Source organism: Amblyomma maculatum, chromosome 2 (genome assembly GCF_055883805.1).
Source record: "Amblyomma maculatum isolate TAMU_Amacu chromosome 2, ASM5588380v1, whole genome shotgun sequence".
In the NCBI taxonomy this organism is placed as follows: Eukaryota; Metazoa; Arthropoda; class Arachnida; order Ixodida; family Ixodidae; genus Amblyomma; species Amblyomma maculatum.
This window is the reverse complement of record NC_139345.1, coordinates 173,927,808-173,947,329: the sequence shown is the minus strand read 5'-3', so window position 1 is coordinate 173,947,329 and position 19,522 is coordinate 173,927,808. Positions and strand designations below refer to the sequence as shown.

Sequence of the window (19,522 nt, the reverse complement as noted above, 5' to 3'; positions counted from 1 at the left end):
TGCCAGCAACGTGGGTCTAGGCGCTGTACTCGTCCAGTGGCAAGACGGTGCCGAGCGAGTTATCGCATAAGCCAGCCGAACTTTGTCCCGTGCCGAATCGAACTATTCCACCACCGAAAAACAATGTGTGGCTGTTGTATGGACGGTGATGAAATTTCGACCCTATCTTTATGGCCGGCACTTTCGGGTTGTGAGGGACCACCATTCTCTGTGCTGGTTAACGAACTTGCGAGACCCCTCCGGACGCCTTGCACGATGTAGTTTATGGCTACAGGAGTTCGACATGACCATTGTGTATAAGTCTGGACGTCAGCACAACGACGCCGACTACTTGTCCCGTTCATCTGTCGAGGCTGCGCAGGAAGACCAAGAACTAGACTTCCCCCCTATCGCAGCCGTTGACGCGCTCACTGTTTCGCAGCAGCAACGTGATGACCCGGCTCTCGCACCACTTATCGATTTTCTGGAAGCGCGCACTACAGAAGTTCCCCGTCTGTTCGCCAGAACGCATTCATCGTTTTGCATGCGAAACAATGTTTTTTACAAGATGAATCTCGCTCCGACGGGAAGAGATTACCTCCTCGTCGTACCAAAGACTCTACGCGAAGAAATGTTACAGCCATGTCATGACGAGCCCACCGCGGGTCACCTTGGGTATGCTCGAACTCTGGCCCGAATTAAGAAGAGTTATTATTGGCCAAACCTTGTGGCCATAGTACGACATTACGTGAGAACATGCCATGATTGCCGGCGATGGAAAACACCGCCTGTGAAACCGGCCGGTTTACTGCATCCTGTTCAAGTGCCAAGATACCCATTCGTACAAGTCGGCATGAATTTGTTGGGTTCTTTTCCAATTTTTGATTCGGGCAACAGATGGATAATTGTCGCTACAGATTACCTCACGCGTTATGCTGAAACGAATGCTCTTCAGCGCGGTACAGCAATCGAGGGAGCGAAATTTTTCATCGAACGCATCGTCCTGAGGCACGGCGCCCCGGCAGTTATAATAACGGACCGAGGCACTGATTTCACTGCCAAACTAATGGAATCTGTCATGCAGCTAAGCGGCACTACCCATCGCAGGTCAACCGCCTACCATCCACAAACGAATGGCTTGACAGAACGTCTAAACAAAACTCTCGCCGACATGATGTCCATGTACGTGGATGTTGACTATCGGTCTTGGGATGACGTCCTGCCGTATGTCACGTTTGCGTACAACACGGCGCAGCAGGAAACAACGCAAATAACGCCGTTCTCCTTATTGCATGGCCGCGAAGTTTCGACAATGCTTGAAGCCATGTTGCCCCACGACGGCCGTGACCCCGAATTTGGCGCCGAGGAGTTCACTCAACGCGCAGAAGAAGCGCGACAGCTGGCGAGGGCACGCATCCGGAACTAGTAAGGTCGAGACGCGCAGCGTTACGATCACCGCCATCGTGTAGTGACTTTCGAACCGGGCGACAGAGTGTGCCTCTGCACTCCGATTCGACGTCGGGGAAAACCCGAAAAACTTCTGAAGCAGTACTTTGGCCAATACAAAGCGGTCCGTCAGCTGAGCGACGTCATGTAAGAAGTGCTTCCTGACGGCTTTTCTTCTACTCATCGCCAACAGAAATCCGAGGTTGTCCATGTCGTGCGCATGAAGCCGTAATTTTCGCAACAAAATTAACGCACCGCCTACCGCATGTTTCTTGCTTTATTTTTTTCTCTCTGCTTTCGAATTCATCAAGTTGACCTATTTTTTAGAGATGGGGGTAATGTAGAGTGTGCAACAGCAGCCGCTAGGCGGCTGCTCATCGAGAGTCTCGTGCGCGGACTTGAAGAAGTGGCCCCGTGGCGTCCGAGAAGAAGCTGAAGTCGGTTGCTGTCACTCGGTGCTCTGGACCTGCTCTCCTGTGCCTGCTAGGTCAACCCCCTATTAAAAGCCAACCTTCTGGTTACGGGCCTAAACGGCTATATATATATATATATATATATATATATATATATATATATATATATATATATATATATATATATATATATATATTGTTACGAAGCGGCAAGCCGATGAAGACAGGAGACAGAACATGACCAATGACGATGGTAGATGACGCTTAATGAATATTCGCGGGCCTAGCGCGAGCGCTCCTTCCCGCGCCACTGCCCGCTTCTTCTTCCTTGTCGTCCATAATATGACCCGGGGCTACCGAGCGATCGTCCCGATCGTGGACGAGGAAGTTTAGCGATGTTAATGATTTTATGGCGTGATTATGGGCGTGTCTGGATGCTTGAAGAAGAAGAGGAAGAAGGAATATTAGAACGGCTTGCCGGTACGATGTCTGATGCGTGGGTGATCCGCCTCCCTTGGAGCTGTCAACCATCCGTCACCAGAGTCCATGGGACTGATGGCTCGAGGTCACGTCGGGCAGCTTGGGCGGGGGTTGCGTGTTCGTGTGCGTTGATTCCTTCGGGTCATTCGGGTCTTTCGGGTTCTTCATCTCGGTTCTGATGTGTATGTCTGCTCTCCTTGTCTTCAGGTCCGGGCTGGAGGCTGGGCGGTGGTAGTTGTTCAGGTCTGGGCTTGAAGGGCAGGGGCGAAGCTGCTCGGCGATGTCCCTGGGCCCTCGGTGATGGTCCCGGCTTGAAGATGGCCTCGATGCTCTAAGGCGAGGTGGGGATGTCGTACGCCGCACCTCCAACCAAATGTTACGAAGCGGCAAGCCGATGAAGACAGGAGACAGAACTTGACCGATGACGATGGTAGATGACGTTTGATGAATGTTCGCGGGCCTAGCGCGAGCGCTCCTGCCCGCTTCTTCTTCCTTGTCGTCCGTAATAATATATATATATATATATATATATATATATATATATATATATATATATATATAAGCAGATAAATGAAGTGGAAATGAGGGTACTCGTTATAATACATGAAGGAAAGAAGCCGACAGTCGGCGAGGCCAAGGAAAGCATTGGGGATTGTACTTTGTCTTTTTTTTTATTTTTACTTCATAATCACGTAAATTAGAAATGTAATGTGTTTAGGGGAAAGATAAATAAACACAAAGTAGAAAGAAAAACAACGTGCCGATGGTGGGAACCGAACCCACGACCTCCGAATAACGCGTCCGGTGCTCTTCCAACGGAGCTACATCGGCCGCTGTCCCCCCTGCTACATTCTTGGGTATTAATGTTGTCTGTATACGAACCTTCGGTTCGGTTCCCACCATCGGCACGTTGTTTTTCTTTCTACTTTGTGTTTATTTATCTTTCCCCTAAACACATTACATTACTAATTTACGGAATTATAAAGTAAAAATTAAAAAAAGACAAAGTACAATACCCAATGCTTTCCTTGGCCTCGCCGACTGTCGGCTTCTTTCCTTCATGTATTATAACGAGCACCCTCATTTCCCCTTAATTGATCTGCTTGTAGCTTACGGGGGTCTCGGTTCTGGCAGTCTTGAAGCCATAGGTACCGTGAGAGGGTTCTAGCACAGCTTTCGCCCTCACTCGTGATCGCGTTCTACGTGACGCTGGCGGTAACACAGGACGTTCCACGTCCACCGCTATAGTTGAGGGTGGCGCTGGTGAACACTCTCAAGGTTCGTATACAGACAACATTAATACCCAAGAAAGTAGCAGGGGGGACAGCGGCCGATGTAGCTCAGTTGGAAGAGCACCGGACGCGTTATTCGAAGGTCGTGGGTTCGGTTCCCACCATCGGTACATTGTTGTTCTTTCTACTTTGTGTTTATTGATCTTTGCCCTAAACACATTACATTACTAATTTACGTGATTATGAAGTAAAAATAAAAAAAAGACAAAGTACAATCCCCAACGCTTTCCTTGGCCTCGCCGACTGTCGGCTTCTTTCCTTCACACACACACATTATATATATATATATATATATATATATATATATATATATATATATATATATATATATATATATATATATATGTATATATACCCACTATACCCACTGCAGGGCGAAGGCCTCTCTCATATTGCTCCAATTAACCCGGTACTGTGCGAGCTGCATCCACTTGACACCTGCGAACTTCTGGAAACCTAATTTTCTGCCGCCTCTTGCTACGCTTGCCTTCCCTGGGAATCCAATTTTTTGCCCTAGGGGACCATCAGTTATTGTTTCTTCGCCCACCACTTCTATGGTCCTATAGGAAGCCGAGCACCAGGCAGGCCGTGGCTTGTACCCATTTCAGAAAACCGGTGGGTGTCCCGCCGGCAGTGGAAGTCGAACCCTTAAGAATTGTTTGCTTCACAGCTGGATGTCTAGTTTTATTTCTTATCGGCCTCAATTCGTTTCCGCTAACAGAACTACCTCCAGGGTGGTACAAGTGCCCTCAGGAGCGTCAGAACGCTCAGTGTCGGATTGGTTACTTTTCTAGACCTTTATAAATGGTGTGCCGCCTAACATAACCTTCAATTTACGTTTCTATGCTGATAACTGCGTAATATATTATATAATGTCATTTCTTGATGATAATTACTGCTACAAGAATCATTTTCTGACTTTCGGTCGTGGTGCAATACCCGGAAAATGAATATTAATGTCCGCAAAATCGTCGTCTGGACTTTCATTAAAAAGACGTCGCATTCCGTTTTTACCAAGAAAGCTAGCAATACCCCATTTATAGCGCTAATAAATATAAATACCTTCGTCTCGTTTTCATTCCCAGTATGTCTTGGTGCAATATAACAAACATCAAAGGTACAGAAAGAGGTAGGCTACCTGCGCCGCAAATTAACTTCAGCCCCAAGAGATACTAATGTATAAATCACTTATTCTGCCACTACTAGAATATGCTTCTCCTGTCTGGAACCCCTGCAAACTGTCACATAAATAAAGTCGAGGCCCTTCAAAAGAAAGCAAGTCACTTCATATGCCACAAGTTAACTAGGGATTTTCGCTTTCTGCAGCGCTTTTATCCCTGGTTTGCAACCGCTCTCAAATTGCCGACGCCAGAGAAATCACTGAGAGTTCTGTGCTGTATTAATAACCCCTCTTTCCAGATTTTTTTAGATAAGTACCGTGCTAATCCGTGTAATTCTAGACAACACCATCACCTCAATATGCCGCCTTATTTTCCCTCTACGGATACTTTGAAACAAAGCTTCTTTCACAGAGTAATCAAAGCCTAAAATTCGTTGTATGGTGCTGCTAATTTTCCTCCATTAAGCATATTTTACCGACTATTGAATATTTAGAGGTTGTTTTGTATACAGTTGTCATTGTTCATGTTGCCTCTACTATTTTTCGCTAAGGATGTATTCATTTTTCTCGACAATTATGCCCAAAGGCGCTACTGCAATAGCCGAAGAGTTTATAGTATGCTCAAATAACAAATAAAAAAATAAAAATAACAGTACTGCAGAACCTGCGCTAGAGCAATGCGAAAAACCGACCATCGTGCTGATGTTGCGACATTATAAGGGTCTCATTGTAAAGAAGATGACCTGGCGCCAGCGCGTCGGCACGAGACGCGAGCACCAGCTGTTCCAGCCAGCGCCTACCTTGCAAGCGCGTACCTGCAATCCTCGACCTAGCCCCAGGAAACAAGTTCGCCTTACAATAAAGCTGTTTAAATTTTGGTGGATTCTGCGAGGACTTATCCTGGAGCTCCGCAGTTGTACCCTCGCTACCGCGATGCCGGGTGACGTCATCCAACCAACCGCTTCGCCACCAGCAACCTGTTCCGGTGCGCTTCGTCAACGGGATCCTGCCATTTTCCGTGGCAGGGACGACCATGATGGGGAGGACTGGCTGTCCTCCAGCGAATGGGTGAGTGCCCACACACAGTGGAACGATGGCATGAAGCTGAGAAAAATCTCATTTTCTACTTGACGGATGTGGTGAATCGCTGGTGAAAAAACACGATTCGGACTTTGCCCCCTGGTACGCTTTCAAGACATCATTTATTAATATCTTCGGGCGTCCGGCCGTGCGCACACTTCGCGCTGAGCAGCGTCTTTCCTCTCGCACCCAACAGCTCGGTGGAAGCTTCACTATTTATATTGAAGACGTTATTGATCTATGCAAGCGCGTCAGAGCATCAATGACAGAGACTGAGCGTATCAAGCTTGTGCTTAAGGGCATTGAGCTAGACGCCTTTCGCATGCTTTCAGTCATCAATATCTGCCAGAGTTATGACGAAATGCGCCCAAGGCAGAGTCTTCACTTGCTGCCCTCAACACAGGCCGCAACTCCTAATAACCTCGACGTAACGAGAGAAGTCAACAGTTCTCTCCTACTCCAGACCCAAGAGTTCGTCCGCGACCCTGTTCCGAACCCGCCATCAAATCTGGCACCGACACTTCAGCATCTGATCCGGGAGCAAGTGTCCGAGGCCATGCGGTCAGTTTGTCACCCTCCTCCCGTTGCAAAGCCTCCCGCTACAGCGCCTCCTGCTGCTGCGCATCCTGTTACAGCGCCGCTTACTTACGCTGAAATAACCCGACAGCCGCCGCCAGTGTTTCCTTCTTAAAATAAAGCTCGCGTTACAGTAAAACTCATTATATCATCTTTATTTTTATCTTTCGTTTTTTCTTAGATTTTTTAAGTTGACTTTCTGATTTCCCTCAACGCCCACCACAGTCTCTTCGCTATACACAAGGAGAATTATGGACGTGTTCGATAGACGTCGGCTCAAAGCTGTGGTTAGCGCGCTCGACTGGTACAAGGAAGGATGGTTATTTACGCTTTGGCAAGGACGCGATTTTTTCTTATTAATGACAGCACCGATGATCTAGCATTATTTCGTACACCTTTCTTTCTGAGACGCTCTATCTGCAGGTGCTGTCAAAGCCCCTCATGATGTAGCAAAGGCTTTCGGCTAGCAAGCACCCCGAAGACGTAAACTTTAAAGACTGTTTACGCGCAACCCTATGACTCCTGGCTTTGGTCACGCACAAGAGTGCGCTGTCCTCCAAGATTCCGCTTTTCGAGACTTATCGCTTAGGTTGCAAAGCTGTGCCCAAGATATTCATTTGCTGTAGCAGAAAACGTTACAGCGCTAGCACAGGCAGTCTCATTCTAGCCTTTAAAGAAGATCATCGGAAGCCCTCACATGGCACCTCCACAACCGGTGTACACAAGTCGGACGCAAAGTTTCCGAGACTGCGTTTCAGGTTCAGTGCAGTGTTCTTCGTGTTCAGTGTGGTTCTTGATAGCCCTTCGCTGACATTTAAACAGTACAAATATAAAGACTACTCACGGAGTCAGTTTCTGCGCCGGAACGTCAGTCACGGCGGCTGTGGCAATCACATGCTTGGGGATGAACTGTTCCATGTCGGCCGTGATGACATAGCTGGCTTTGCGGCGGCCATCTTGGAACATGGGCTTCACAGACATCCTCTCCACGAATTCCTGTGAGAGGAAGTAAACAGATCATTGCATCCCAGGAGTGCATGTTACGACGATCCGCGAAAAAATCAGCCTGGTTTAGGCATGCATAACTCTTGAGACAATCACGAGCGTAAGCTGGCGTGATTGTTGCGTTTAGGAAGGAGTGATTGAAGCACTGAATGACGCTCATGAAACCGATGCAGGTTAACCAGCTATACAGAAGGCACTTTAAACTCTACATCCTGCTTTTCTTCTTATATGACCAGGCTAGTTTTGAGCAGGAGGAGGTGTAGTTAGGACGGCAAATCTTGCCACAACACAAAAAAAAAATCGAACACATTCAGAAGTTAGAATGTTTGTAAAAGCATTTCTGCTTTGGGATCTCACGTTGAATATTATTGTTTCATGTATTGTATTTCAAGCAGTAATAAACAACGTATTGATTGATTTGTTGACTAATTACGATTTTATCAATAATACTCAGAATGGTCCTAAAATAAACATTTGATATCTATTATTGTGCCAAATCCTCTATCTTGTGTTGGAGGTAATGTGTTGGCAGTGTTTGCCCCAGCGCATGCCACTATAGAATGTTTTTCCCCTGGATTCTTTTAGGCCGGCTCCAAACTTTAGGTGGACATGAGATACAATATTATTTATTATTTCGTAATTTGTATGCACTAAAAAACGTTCCTAAAAGAGGATTGTCTTTATCAGGCAAATTAAACGATGGGGCTGTCAACACTGTCATTTGCTCGCGAGTTTATGGATAATGGCTTCCTATGTTCAACTTTTTATTTAATTTCCACAAGGAGGTACTACAGATGGAAAGAATACGGGGTAATTTCTTATAGTGTAAGAGTTTTATTCAGCAAGCTCGTCTGAATCATTTTAGAGAGAATAATGTATGTGCACGCTTGTACGAAAAGCAGCCAGCCTTGAGGGTCACTGGTTTGCAGCCTCTTCGGGCGCTACAGTGAGGTATAAGCGTTCCCTCATAGACCTCCAGCATGCCGACGCACTATACTGCCCTAGTGAATTCCAGTGTTGTAAGGCAAGGAGGCTTAGCGCTATGTAGTTGTATGAATTTTCCTTATGCCGCGGTTCATGGCGCGCAGAGAAAGCTTGAAATATGCATAGTCTTTCCTTTCCTGTAAACCATTACTAATACGAAAGCATACGAAAGGTGTGTGAAATAAATAATGATAATGAGCGAGAATGATGCTAGTAATCTATCTGTAAATAACGAAGAGGAAAATAATGATGATCGTAAAAAGTAAAGAAATACAAAACAAAAATACTAAGTATAAATAAATAAATTTACTTAAAACTAAAAGATAACGTGTAAAATAACAAAAAACAAAAGTAAACAAAAATGTAAGACAATGATAAAAACTACAGAACATCGAGGCAGTGCTAATGCTTTCGCATTCTCCCACTGCACCTTTTGCATTGACCTATGAGGTTTGTTCGCGCGACGGACACGGAACCTATAGAACGCCAAGTGTTCAAGATTGTGTAGGTTTTAGCCGACCTTTCGCATTTAGTCTCTGTTATCGCATCGAAAGCAAAGGCAATGCTCATATCCAAATAATTTCGAAACGTTTCATGGCCATTGGGTACTGAAATTGAGGCCACCAGGCGCTTCATGTTCTTGGTTTTTAATGCTCTTGTTTGTTTCCGCTTTGCGGCGACTCTTCGGGAGTAGAGCTATATGTACTAAATTATCTTCCTAGTAATTTTGCAGAAAAAAGTTTCTGTGGCTTAATTTTAAGCTTCATTCTAGCACATAATAGTTTTCAAGAGCTTGTAAAAAAATTAAAGAGCGAAATGATCAACGCATCAAAACAACATTAGGTGAAATGTGAAGAACAAAGGACAAGGCAGACGCTTCGAATCAAACAAACCCCCCTAAAAGCACTTTAAAGCGTTCATTCGAATTTGAAATTTTTGAAATGCAAATGCTTGCTCTTTTCTGAGCAATTCATCGTAGATGAGACTGACGAAGTGTGTGTGCGCTTGGCGCGTCCTCGGGGTCCGAATCCCTGGCAGCGTTCTCTGTCATTTGACGTTTGATACGCCTTGCGCTTGCGTCCTGCTCTGTGTGAGTGTATCGGTGTCTACGGGGTCTGAACGCCTCTTGCTACGTAACATCTTGGTGGAGGTGAGGCCTTTCTCATCCTGTCCTGGTTTCTCATCCTGTCCTTTCTGTCCTGTCCTGGTGAGGCCTTCTCTCATCCGCGTTCTGGTTTATTGCACCACGGAGCTTCGCAGCGGTCACTACATGGCATTTCCACCATGACTCAACCCAGCGACTCGCGAAGCCCCACTACCCCTACATTCATAGTCATGGCTCATCCCCGTGACCCCGACATCTTTTCCGGGGCCCCAGGTGATAATGTTGACAAATGGCCATTGATGTATGAACGTGTCAGCACCCATAATAGGTGGGACCCCACCGTAATGCTGGCAAACGTAATTTTTTATTTGTCTGGAACAGCGAGACATTGGTACGACACCCACGACGCCAAATTATAAAGTTGGAAGATCTTCAAAGAAAAGCTGTGCGCTCTCTTCGGACCACCTGACACTTTGAAGCTCAAAGCCAGAAAACTTGAGTCGCGTACGCTGTCTCCAACTGAAGGCTACACCATCTAAACCCAAAATGTGTTCGCATTATGTCACCAGGTCGACACCGCCATTACTGAATCTGCATAGGTGGGTCACATCTTAAAAGTCATCACGGACGACGCTTTTGATGTGCTCGTCTGCAAGGGCTCTGATATCGTGGATATTCACATCAAGGAGTGCTGTCTCTTCGAGCAGGTAAAGAGCCGGCGAATATTTTCACAATTTCAGCCACTTCCCTATACGGCCGGCACATCTTCGTGCGTTGCACATCATCATCATCACCACAATCATCATCAGCGCCATCATCACCATCATCATCAGCAGCAGCCTGATTATACCCACTGCAGGGCGAAGGCCTCTCCCATATTTCTCCACTTAACCCGGTTCTGTGCTAGCTGCACCCACTTGACCCCTGCAAACTTCTTAATCTCATCCGCCCGCCTAACTTTCTGCCGCCCCCTGCTACGCTTTCCTTCCCTTGGGATCCAGTTTGTTACCCTCAGCGACCATCGGTTATCCTCTCTTCGCACTACATGTCCTGCCCTTGTCGATTTATTCTTCTTAATTTCCACTAGCATGTCGGTAACTTGAGTTATTTCTCTGACCCACTCTGCGCGCTTTCTATCTCTTAATGTTACCCCTACTATTTTTCGTTCCATAGCCCTCTGGGTTGTCCTCAACTTAAGTAGAACTCTCTTGGTTAGCCTCCACGTTTCAGCCCCATAGGTGAGTACAGGCAAGATGCAACTGTTGTATACTTTCCTCTTGAGCGATATCGGTAAGCTGCTAGTCATAATCTGCGAGTGCTTGCAAAATGCGCTCCATCCCAATCGTATTCTTCTTGTTATTTCCTTTTCGTGGTCCGGATCTGCGGTTACTACCTGTCCTAAGTAGACATATTCGCCTACTACTTCCAGTATTTCGCTGCCTAATGTAAACTGCTTTTCCTTCCCGAGGCTGTTGAACATTACCTTAGTCTTCTGCATATTGATTTTCAAGCCTACCTTTCTACTTTTCCTGTCTAGGTCATCAATCATTATTTGCAGTTCATCCCCCGAGTTGCTTAGCAAGGCAATGTCATCAGCAAATCGCAGATTACTGAGATATTCTCCATCTACCCTTATCCCTAACTGCTCCCATTCCATCTCTGAATACTTCCTCTAAACAAGCTGTGAATAGTACTGGGGAGATTGTGTCTCCTTGCCTAACACCTTTCTTTATGGGAATTTTGTTACTTTCTTTATGCAGAACTATGGTTGCTGTGCAGCCACTATATATATATCTTTCCAGCACATTCCGCGTAGCCCCTTAATTCCACCGGCGCCGTCACTCGAATCGTTCTCCACGAAATGGAGGCCAGTGCACCTGCTCCACATCAACCTCTCGTCCCCAGTTAACCATTGCCCTTTATTGTAAACTCTCAAAATGACAAAAAGACTAAATAAATCTGGTAGAAAGCCCGCACCGAACCAGAGGTTATCGCAGGCAAAAACCAATTGAAGATAAAAGAAAATGGGGAACTCCCAAGAGGAAATGTAAAGAAGGCAAATGAGAAAAAAAAAGAAAACTATGGCGGGCGGCAAAAATGATTTTTAGGGCAGAAATGCCCCATGACAAAATGGCTCATTATAGAGACGAAAAAAAAAAACAAGGCTGGATCCAGCGTGCCAAGAACCGTGCGATGTACTAGCAAATGGCCACGATGAAGGAAGGGGCGGGGACCGGTGGGAAGGAAGCGAAGTCAAGAAAAGAAGACGCGGGGAATAAAAAAGGGGAGGAGAGGAGGGAGAGGGGGCAGTTCAGGGAGGGGGGGTAAAGAACGGTAGTCCCAAGAAAGAAAAGGAAAAGCGGGATAGAGAAAAGAAAACAAGAAGGAGAAACAGGTAGCAACAAGAAACTGATTCGCAACTAGTGAAAAAAACAACAACGAAAGGAGTTCAGCTAAGTCATTACGGGACAAATCTATGTATTATTACAGATCAAAATAAACGAGGGCTCTCAGAGCAATCAAACAGGAAAGCCACAGGTCCACATGGCAGGGGTAGGGTGGCAGCCCACCAAAATCGGCCATATGGCGTCCCCGACCACACAAGACATGTTAAAGACTTTGTATTGATCGGTAGGGCTACGAACCATCCGGGCGGGAATGAACGCGATTGACAGGTGGAAGCAAAGAAGAGACACGAACGGCAATGCGTATAAGCAGCGCACGAGAACGAGCGGAGGATAACAAAGAAGGGAAGTCTTGAAGCGAAACAAAGTTCGGATGCCCAGACAGCATCTTTGCTATATCTTCAGTGAGTGGACAGGCGCGTAGGTAACGAATCACGTCACCCTTAGTTTCACCGCACGGACAGGAAGGAGAAGAGAGAAGCGTGAAGCGATGGAAGTACTCAGGAAAACGGCCGTGGCCCGTTAGGAGAGGAACGAGAGAACGGGGCGGAGGGAAAGAGAGGTATACGAAGAATGGAGGGTACAAAAATAGACAAGACGGTGTCTGAGTGATCTGCGGTCCAGATGGATGCCCACAGCTTTAGAACAGTAGTGCGCATACGGGTGCGCACTGACAAAGGCGATAGCCACCACGGTCGGAAGAGGCCTCGCATCGACGCCAGAGAGGCTGCCCTGTCTGCTAGCTTGTTGCCCCATACACCACACTCGGCTGGGACATATAAAATACAGGATGGCTAAGAGAAATGGTGGCAAGAGGGAATTTTAGGTCGCAGATGCGGAAGTCTCGGGTGCAAAGAGAATGGATAGCCTGAAGGAGAAAAAGGCAATCAGAGTAGATGTGCAAGGGTAAAGGAAAAGGGGCGTGCCGGGCATAACAACAAGCCTCGTGAAACGCAGCAGCCTCTGCGCAGACGGCACTGGAGGCTGTCTCAAGGCGAAACGGAGCTACTTTACGTAGTGCGCTACAAGATGAAAATGCAACAAAGGCAGCGCCCGCAAAGAGGGATGTATAGGAACCGTTCATGAAAATATGAAAGCCGGGAAGAGAGGACTGAAAAGGAAAATTAGAAGGGAGAAGACGGGTGAACGAGAAAGTAAAGGCCAGAGAGGGATGGTCACACCAGGAATCAAAGCGTGGAAGAATATTGGGTTAGAGATACGTGTGACCTCCAAAAGTGACGGGATCCACACTGTTTAAGTGGTTGTACTCTGCTAAGAGGCAGTCTAGCTTCAAGGGCAGATGAGGTAACAGGAGGAGCACCTGGAGAGCAGCCATGCACGTTGAACGGAATGCTCCTGTGAGAGCGGGAAGAGGGGCACGCTGCGCAGTAATTATCTTATCCCGATGAGGGAATAAAGGGGCGAGACCACCAAGCTGGAGCACGAAAGTAATGGCCCGACGTTAGACTGTCGTGCACGACGAACTTGAGAACTTGGACCTCTCGCTTGCTGTTTTTTCTACCGCACACTCCAGCATCCTGCCGCCACTCATGACTATTTTCCTACCCCGAGCCCCGTACTTTCGTCATTATCAAAACCCAGCAGCGTGGCGGACACCTGACGATCGCCCAATATGCTTGAACTGTTCCGGTGTCGGCCACATTTTCCAGCATTGCCGCAATACCCGCTCTCCGAATCCGAGCACTGAGTTTTCCCATAACTATCGTCCAGAAATGCCGCCCCGTTTTTCGCCCCGACCACAGCCTGACCAGTTAGATTCGGCCAACCATTTTGCCAGCTCCCGCTCACGTCGCTCTTCCCGCTCCCCTTTCCCACGAGCCCCTCGTTTTTGGTCCCCGCCGTCTCTCTATCGTCGGCTACTGCCTCATACGGCTGATCTTAATTGGAAAACTAGATGATACAGTTCCCGGAGGCGACGCAGCATCCACAACCCGGCTCACAGATCCTGTACAGATCTCCCATTTTAAACCAACTAGACAACTGTGTTGATGGTGTTCCAGTGCGTGCGCTTGTAGACAATGGAGCGCATATCTCCGTTATGAGTGCGAACCTTCGTCGTCGTTTACGCGAACTCCTAACGCCAGCTCGATTTCGGGTGCGTGTCGAGGACGGCAGAATGATGTTGACGGACACTGCACCACTCGCATTAGCGTTTCTGGCCATTACCTTCCCGTGCAGTTCACTGTGTTGAACCCTTGTGCCATTGATCTCATCCTCGGCCTCGACTTCCTATCAGAACACTCTGCCCTGGTCGACTACGCGCAAGTTGTCTTGCACCTAGATCATCCAATCATCGAACTTGAACTCTTGAATTTGTCTACCCGCCTGCATTCGCCCGACCCCCCATGTCTCTCTGCCCTCACTAATCACCTCATTCGTTACCTTGCGTCCTACCTCAACTGTCTCCAATGGTGACTACTTAGTTGCGCCGCAACGTTCCACTTCCCCATACCGTCGCAATAGTCAAATGGAATTCTCTGTCACTGCCATTGATCAACTTCAGCTATTTAACCCAAGTGCTTCCACCTGGCATATGCGTGGCGACATTCTCACCTCTTGGATCCTCTCAAGTTGCCCCATTGGACACTGAGCATGGCCCATATCCTACAGACTCAGCCGATGGCCCTTCTGCGACTGACGCGATAATGGAAATTATGCCCTCCGACTTGCGCCCTGCTCAATCTAGTAAGATGCGTACGTTTCTGGAGTCCTATTCCGACATTTTTTACCTTCATAACAGCGCCTTCGGTAAAGCTGTACTGTCACTCACCGCATCGACACCGGCGACATTCCATCTATTCGCCGTAGACCATATCGGGTCCCCCATGCAGAACGGCATGTAATGTATCCAGGCGGAAGTGGTAAAAATGCTGGATAAGAACATTATTGAACCCTCTCACCGTCTCTGGGCTTGCCTGTCACCCTGGTCAAGATGGCTCGTGGAGCTTCTGTGTAGATTATTTTCACCAGAATAACATCAATAAAAAAGATGTCTAACCGCTTCCTCGAATTGACATTGCCCTGGATTGCCTCGAGCCAAATTATTCTCCTCCATAAATTTATGATCTGGCTATTGGAAAAGCCTCAACTGCCGCTGGACAGTTTGCTCCGAATATCTGGTCCCCCACAGCCTGAATACGCCTATGAATCCATTGTCCGTGCCGACCATGCTAGCGAATTCGCTCGTTCCCGCTTGCAAGCTTCCCAACAAGAACACTACAACAGCCGCCACCTCGACAGCCCCTTCTCACCTGGGTCCCTTGTGTTGCTCTGGGCGCCTTCTCGCCGTATTGGGCTCTCGGAAAATATTCTTTCTCGCAATGTGGGCCACATTATGTGCTGCGCCAAGTAACAGCCATCAGCAACAAAACTGAACCTGCGTTCCCCGAGAGAACTATCCGTACCATACACTCCAATATTGTTCACGTCTCGCGCCTTAACCCCTACAACCTACCTTGTCCCGGCACTCGCTAAACAGCACCGCAACAGGGCGGGGGCCATGCTACTAGTCGACTTATCAAAGATGAGACTGACGATGTGTACGTACGCTCAACACGTGTTTGGGGCCCGAATCTCTGGCAGCGCGGTCTCTGTGTTTTGACGTGCGATACACTTTGTGCTTTTGTGAAGTTCTGTGTGAGTGTATCAGTGTTTACGTGGTGTGAACGCGTCCTGACACATAAGAATATGATGAATAATATTGTGGCGAAAGATGGCGATTTTTAAAATCCTGAATGATAACCAACGATTCTCAGTTTGCAACTGCTAGCAACCTAAAGCTATGTAATCAAAAAGAGCGCTGAACGAGGGTAGAAAGGGGGAAGCCTGAGTTCGCAGGTCGAGCCAACATTTTGACAGGTGGACTTGTCTTCGTCTGTGCCGAGACGCAGACAAGTCCATTTGTCGAGCCGTTGGCTTAACCTCTGAACTGAGTCCGCCCCTCTACTCCTCTTCAGTGCTCTTTTTGATACCGTATACCCACCATCCTCCTCTCGTTCTACAACTATGTTGCGACGTGCAAAATATCTGGCTGACATATAAGCATCACCTTTAAGTTTATGACGCAAGAGAGTTAACGGCTTCCATTGTGGATCGTTATTCGCGTACGTACACTATGTTACTACAAAACTCAATAACACCCTAGTTTGTGCCTCTATAATTTGATTTATGATGTAATCAGCATGAATGACGCCAGTATGACGGCCTTAAAGCTGCTGATACGGAGAAAAAGCAACAATTTCCCGTTAAAAATTACAGTTGGCACTCTATTTTCACTCAGCGCCCCATGGCAGCCACTTCTCGTATGTAAGTGCCAGTATCGGCAATGAGCAGTCTAATTACTTAGCAAGGCGAACGTAACGTACTGTCGACTGCGTGTATTTTCTGTGCCATGCAGATCAATCTCTTCCACCGAGATTCTACATGAGCGACCACAATTTTGATGAGTAAGACTGGGTGCGTTTTAATATGGAATGAGTATGCATATGAATGAATGCAGCAGAGACGACAGACGTAGAGATAGCTGTAGTAAATGGCTGAACTGTTCTAAGTATTTTCCAGATATTTTGAAAGTAACTTCAAGTGCGCAGAAACAGTGATAAAAAAATCGCGTTGTTATATACAAAGAAGATAGCCTTAGTGCAGACCATTCTTCGCTTCTATATTGATATCTATGAAATCTGGTGGAACTCCTTGCGCTTTATATCAGTTCATAGTGAGTTTACTTCAACACACCTACATTACGTGTATTCATGTAGCCATTGAATGCCATCATTCGTAAGGGACATATTGTTACGTTACATTGTTACATATTGTTACATAAGGAACATTTTACCAATATACAGGTTATGCAACATCGTAACTTACGAAGTTTGGTTTCCTTCATTAGATAACAAGCGTTTTTGACCGCATTTAAGAACACAACAGACAAAGAAAGTTTCATGCGCGAATTTGAGCAACCAACCCAGGAGATATATGTTGTTCCTGTTTTTTGTAAGCGTTATCGAGAATGACTTTTACTGTGAAGTAAAAAGGTAAAATGCTGCTCGAAACGATCTTTTGTTCATATCAGTTCCAGTTTCACGCCCTTCACAAAGCAATCTCGCTGGCCGTTGAGAGCTTGTACCAAAAGGCTTGCGCCGCTCCAGTTTACCTCGCAACCGGTTTTCTTTCGTTTGGAAATATCTTTTTACGTTTATATATGCCACGTATAGTTTACGCTCTAAACGTTTATTATATTTCAAGATTTTAGTTTTTAAAAATCAATTCTACCTTCTTTACTGTAAACTCACGACACAAGGAAGTACAGGCAACAGCATTCTGAAGACTGTAAAATGGCGTAAAATACGTGACGTTCGCTGGAACACGGTCCGCAAGCGCCGCTGATAAGAGCTACATCTGGATGTATGGCGCCAAGATCGAAGATTCGAAAGAATTATGATTGAAATCTTCTAACATTCATGCAAAAGCAATGAAGCGACCGTAAAGCACCGCGGTTAATTGCGCACAAAATACAATACTTACATCAACGTTTCCACTGGTTCGCCCCTCTCGGCCATGCAGTGCACTCCTCTCTGTCGAGGCACCAGGGCCTATTACCACTGCTCGGCTTTGTTTCCTGGACCGATGTTGTTTCGGCGACGGTTGCTGGCTGCTGCGACCTGCCTTTCCGGCCGATCCGTAGCCTGCGGCCAAATGTTTGTCGTCTCGCATTGCTGGAAAAGCTCTGGCGCGTCTTGAGGTTTCGACCTGCTTTAAAATGACCAAATAACAAGCATAGTTTCAGGCTTACCTGCGCGGATGTGGTGATCCCGATCGCTTTGTGCTCTGGCTTGGTCCGCATGGTGGTCAGAAGTGTCTGCTCCCCTGGCGGGCCCTTCAAGAGGATACCGCGGGAGAGTTGGCGTGGTGCGCTTGTCTCGCTCGAGTCTGCTGCAGTGATCTAAGCCCTCGCTAGGAGAGGTTTGCTTACCATAAACAGATAGGTCGACTTCCACCTTGTCAGGAATCTGGTCGACCTCAGGTGCCGCTTCCTCAGGTAACCTTTCTCTCTCGTCTGGACTGCGTGCCCGGATAGCTGAAGTAAGCTCTTCGTTAAGCGCTGTTACTGAGCGACGGACTTGAACGCCTTGTAAACGCTGCTTGGGATTGTGCGATTTAAAAACGTCTGTCATGTGATTAGGACTGTCTGTTTGTCTGACTTCAGTTTTCTCCTCTTGAAAGCTTGTTGGAATAAACAAAGAGTCCTTAGCGCTTCCGCAGATTTTGGGAGAGAATTCGCTTCGCGGAAGCCGTTCCATTCGCTCAGGGGTTGGGGCCACACTGTGTTTTGCCACGGCTGACCGGTCGTGTTCAAAGCCCTCAGATGCTATAGAGTGTCTTGAAGCGGTACGAGATTGAATGGCTCGCATGCGTCCGCTTTTCTGTTGCTCTGGTGCTTGCAAGGGTGAGCTTTGGCTAGCGGAGAGAGGTCGCGATTCTTCATTCCACCGGTCTACAGGAGGCTGTGGAGGTTGGTAGACCATTGTTATTGTTTGCCCTTCTTTTGTTTCTCTTTCAACGTTGACCCCGCACAACTCTCCTGGCACGTGTCCACCAGCACCAGTTTGTGGGATGTCCAAAGTAGGCATCTTTCTTTGTCGGTGAGAATAGCTTGCTTGGCTGAGTACTCCTTCATGAGCACCTGGCGAACTCACATTCGGCCTCAAGCTGCTGGATCTGCGGGAAGGCCGCGCTTTGCCAAGATCATGCTGGTCGCTGAAGGCTTTCCCAGCGTCCACAGGGCCAGCGACGTCAAGGATGGAGTGCTCTCGTGTACTTGGCAGCGAAGCTCTTAGAGACAGCTTCGCTCTAGCGTCGGTTGTGATAACGTTATCGGGATGGCCTTCCGTTGCCAGCACAGGGGCCGTGTATGCAGTGCCCAAGGACGTGTCACCTTTTTTCTCCCTCCCTGATATAGGGACATGACCGGTGCTCTTCTCCAGCTGTGGTGACACTTCCTGCCTCACGGCCTCTGCATCGGCGATATCCTCTACCGGCATTTCTTTCGCTAATTTCCCTCCCTCTTGGCTTAGTGCATCTGTGCGTCTTCTGCTGTGTGATTTGGAGCCCTTTCGGGCCCTTATGACAGATGCTTCCGGGGAAAGACCGCTGTCTCGCTTCTTCGTCTTACCACCCCGGCTTTGTCTTCTTTTCCCGGTACGTTGGTTTTCTGGCGAATGGTGAGGATCACCCTTTTTAGGCTTCTTGTGGCCCCGTCTTGGGGACGAAGGGAAAGTGCCATGGCTGGGACTAGGCAGGTTCTGTTCGGGCTGAATATTTTCCTCCTGGAAAATATTACAATGTTGAGGATGCTGTAAGTGCTCTAAAAAAGAATTACCCTTTTCGAGGTTGTGCACTACAGTTTCTCGTTGGAATAGCAATGAATGTGATAAAGATGATTACGCGTAGCAGGCTGAAAATAATATTTGCCTTGTTAAAAAAGAGTCGCAGAAGTCTGCACTCTCCTAATGTTATGAAACCCGATGATACAGGGCTCTTTCTCTCATAGTTCAATTCATTTCACAAGGTGGATGTGCTCAATTTAGTACCGACAAATTCATGGTATCGATATGCAC

At 47.3% G+C, this 19,522-nt stretch overlaps 1 protein-coding gene across 1 annotated transcript in view; it reads right to left on the bottom strand.

The window, feature by feature from the left end:
• The window catches only part of LOC146200462 (uncharacterized), a 142,115-nt gene extending 122,870 nt beyond the window's left edge, over nt 1-19,245 (bottom strand). The window contains exons 1-3 of the mRNA XM_084592372.1: nt 17,698-19,245; nt 17,430-17,590; nt 7,231-7,382 (exon numbers count right to left, since the gene is read on the bottom strand). Of these exons, the coding sequence (XP_084448498.1) occupies nt 7,231-7,382; nt 17,430-17,590; nt 17,698-18,946 (1,562 nt within the window). The 5' untranslated portion in view covers nt 18,947-19,245. The remainder of the gene's footprint in view (nt 1-7,230; nt 7,383-17,429; nt 17,591-17,697) is intronic.
• Between the last annotated feature and the right edge of the window lie 277 nt (nt 19,246-19,522).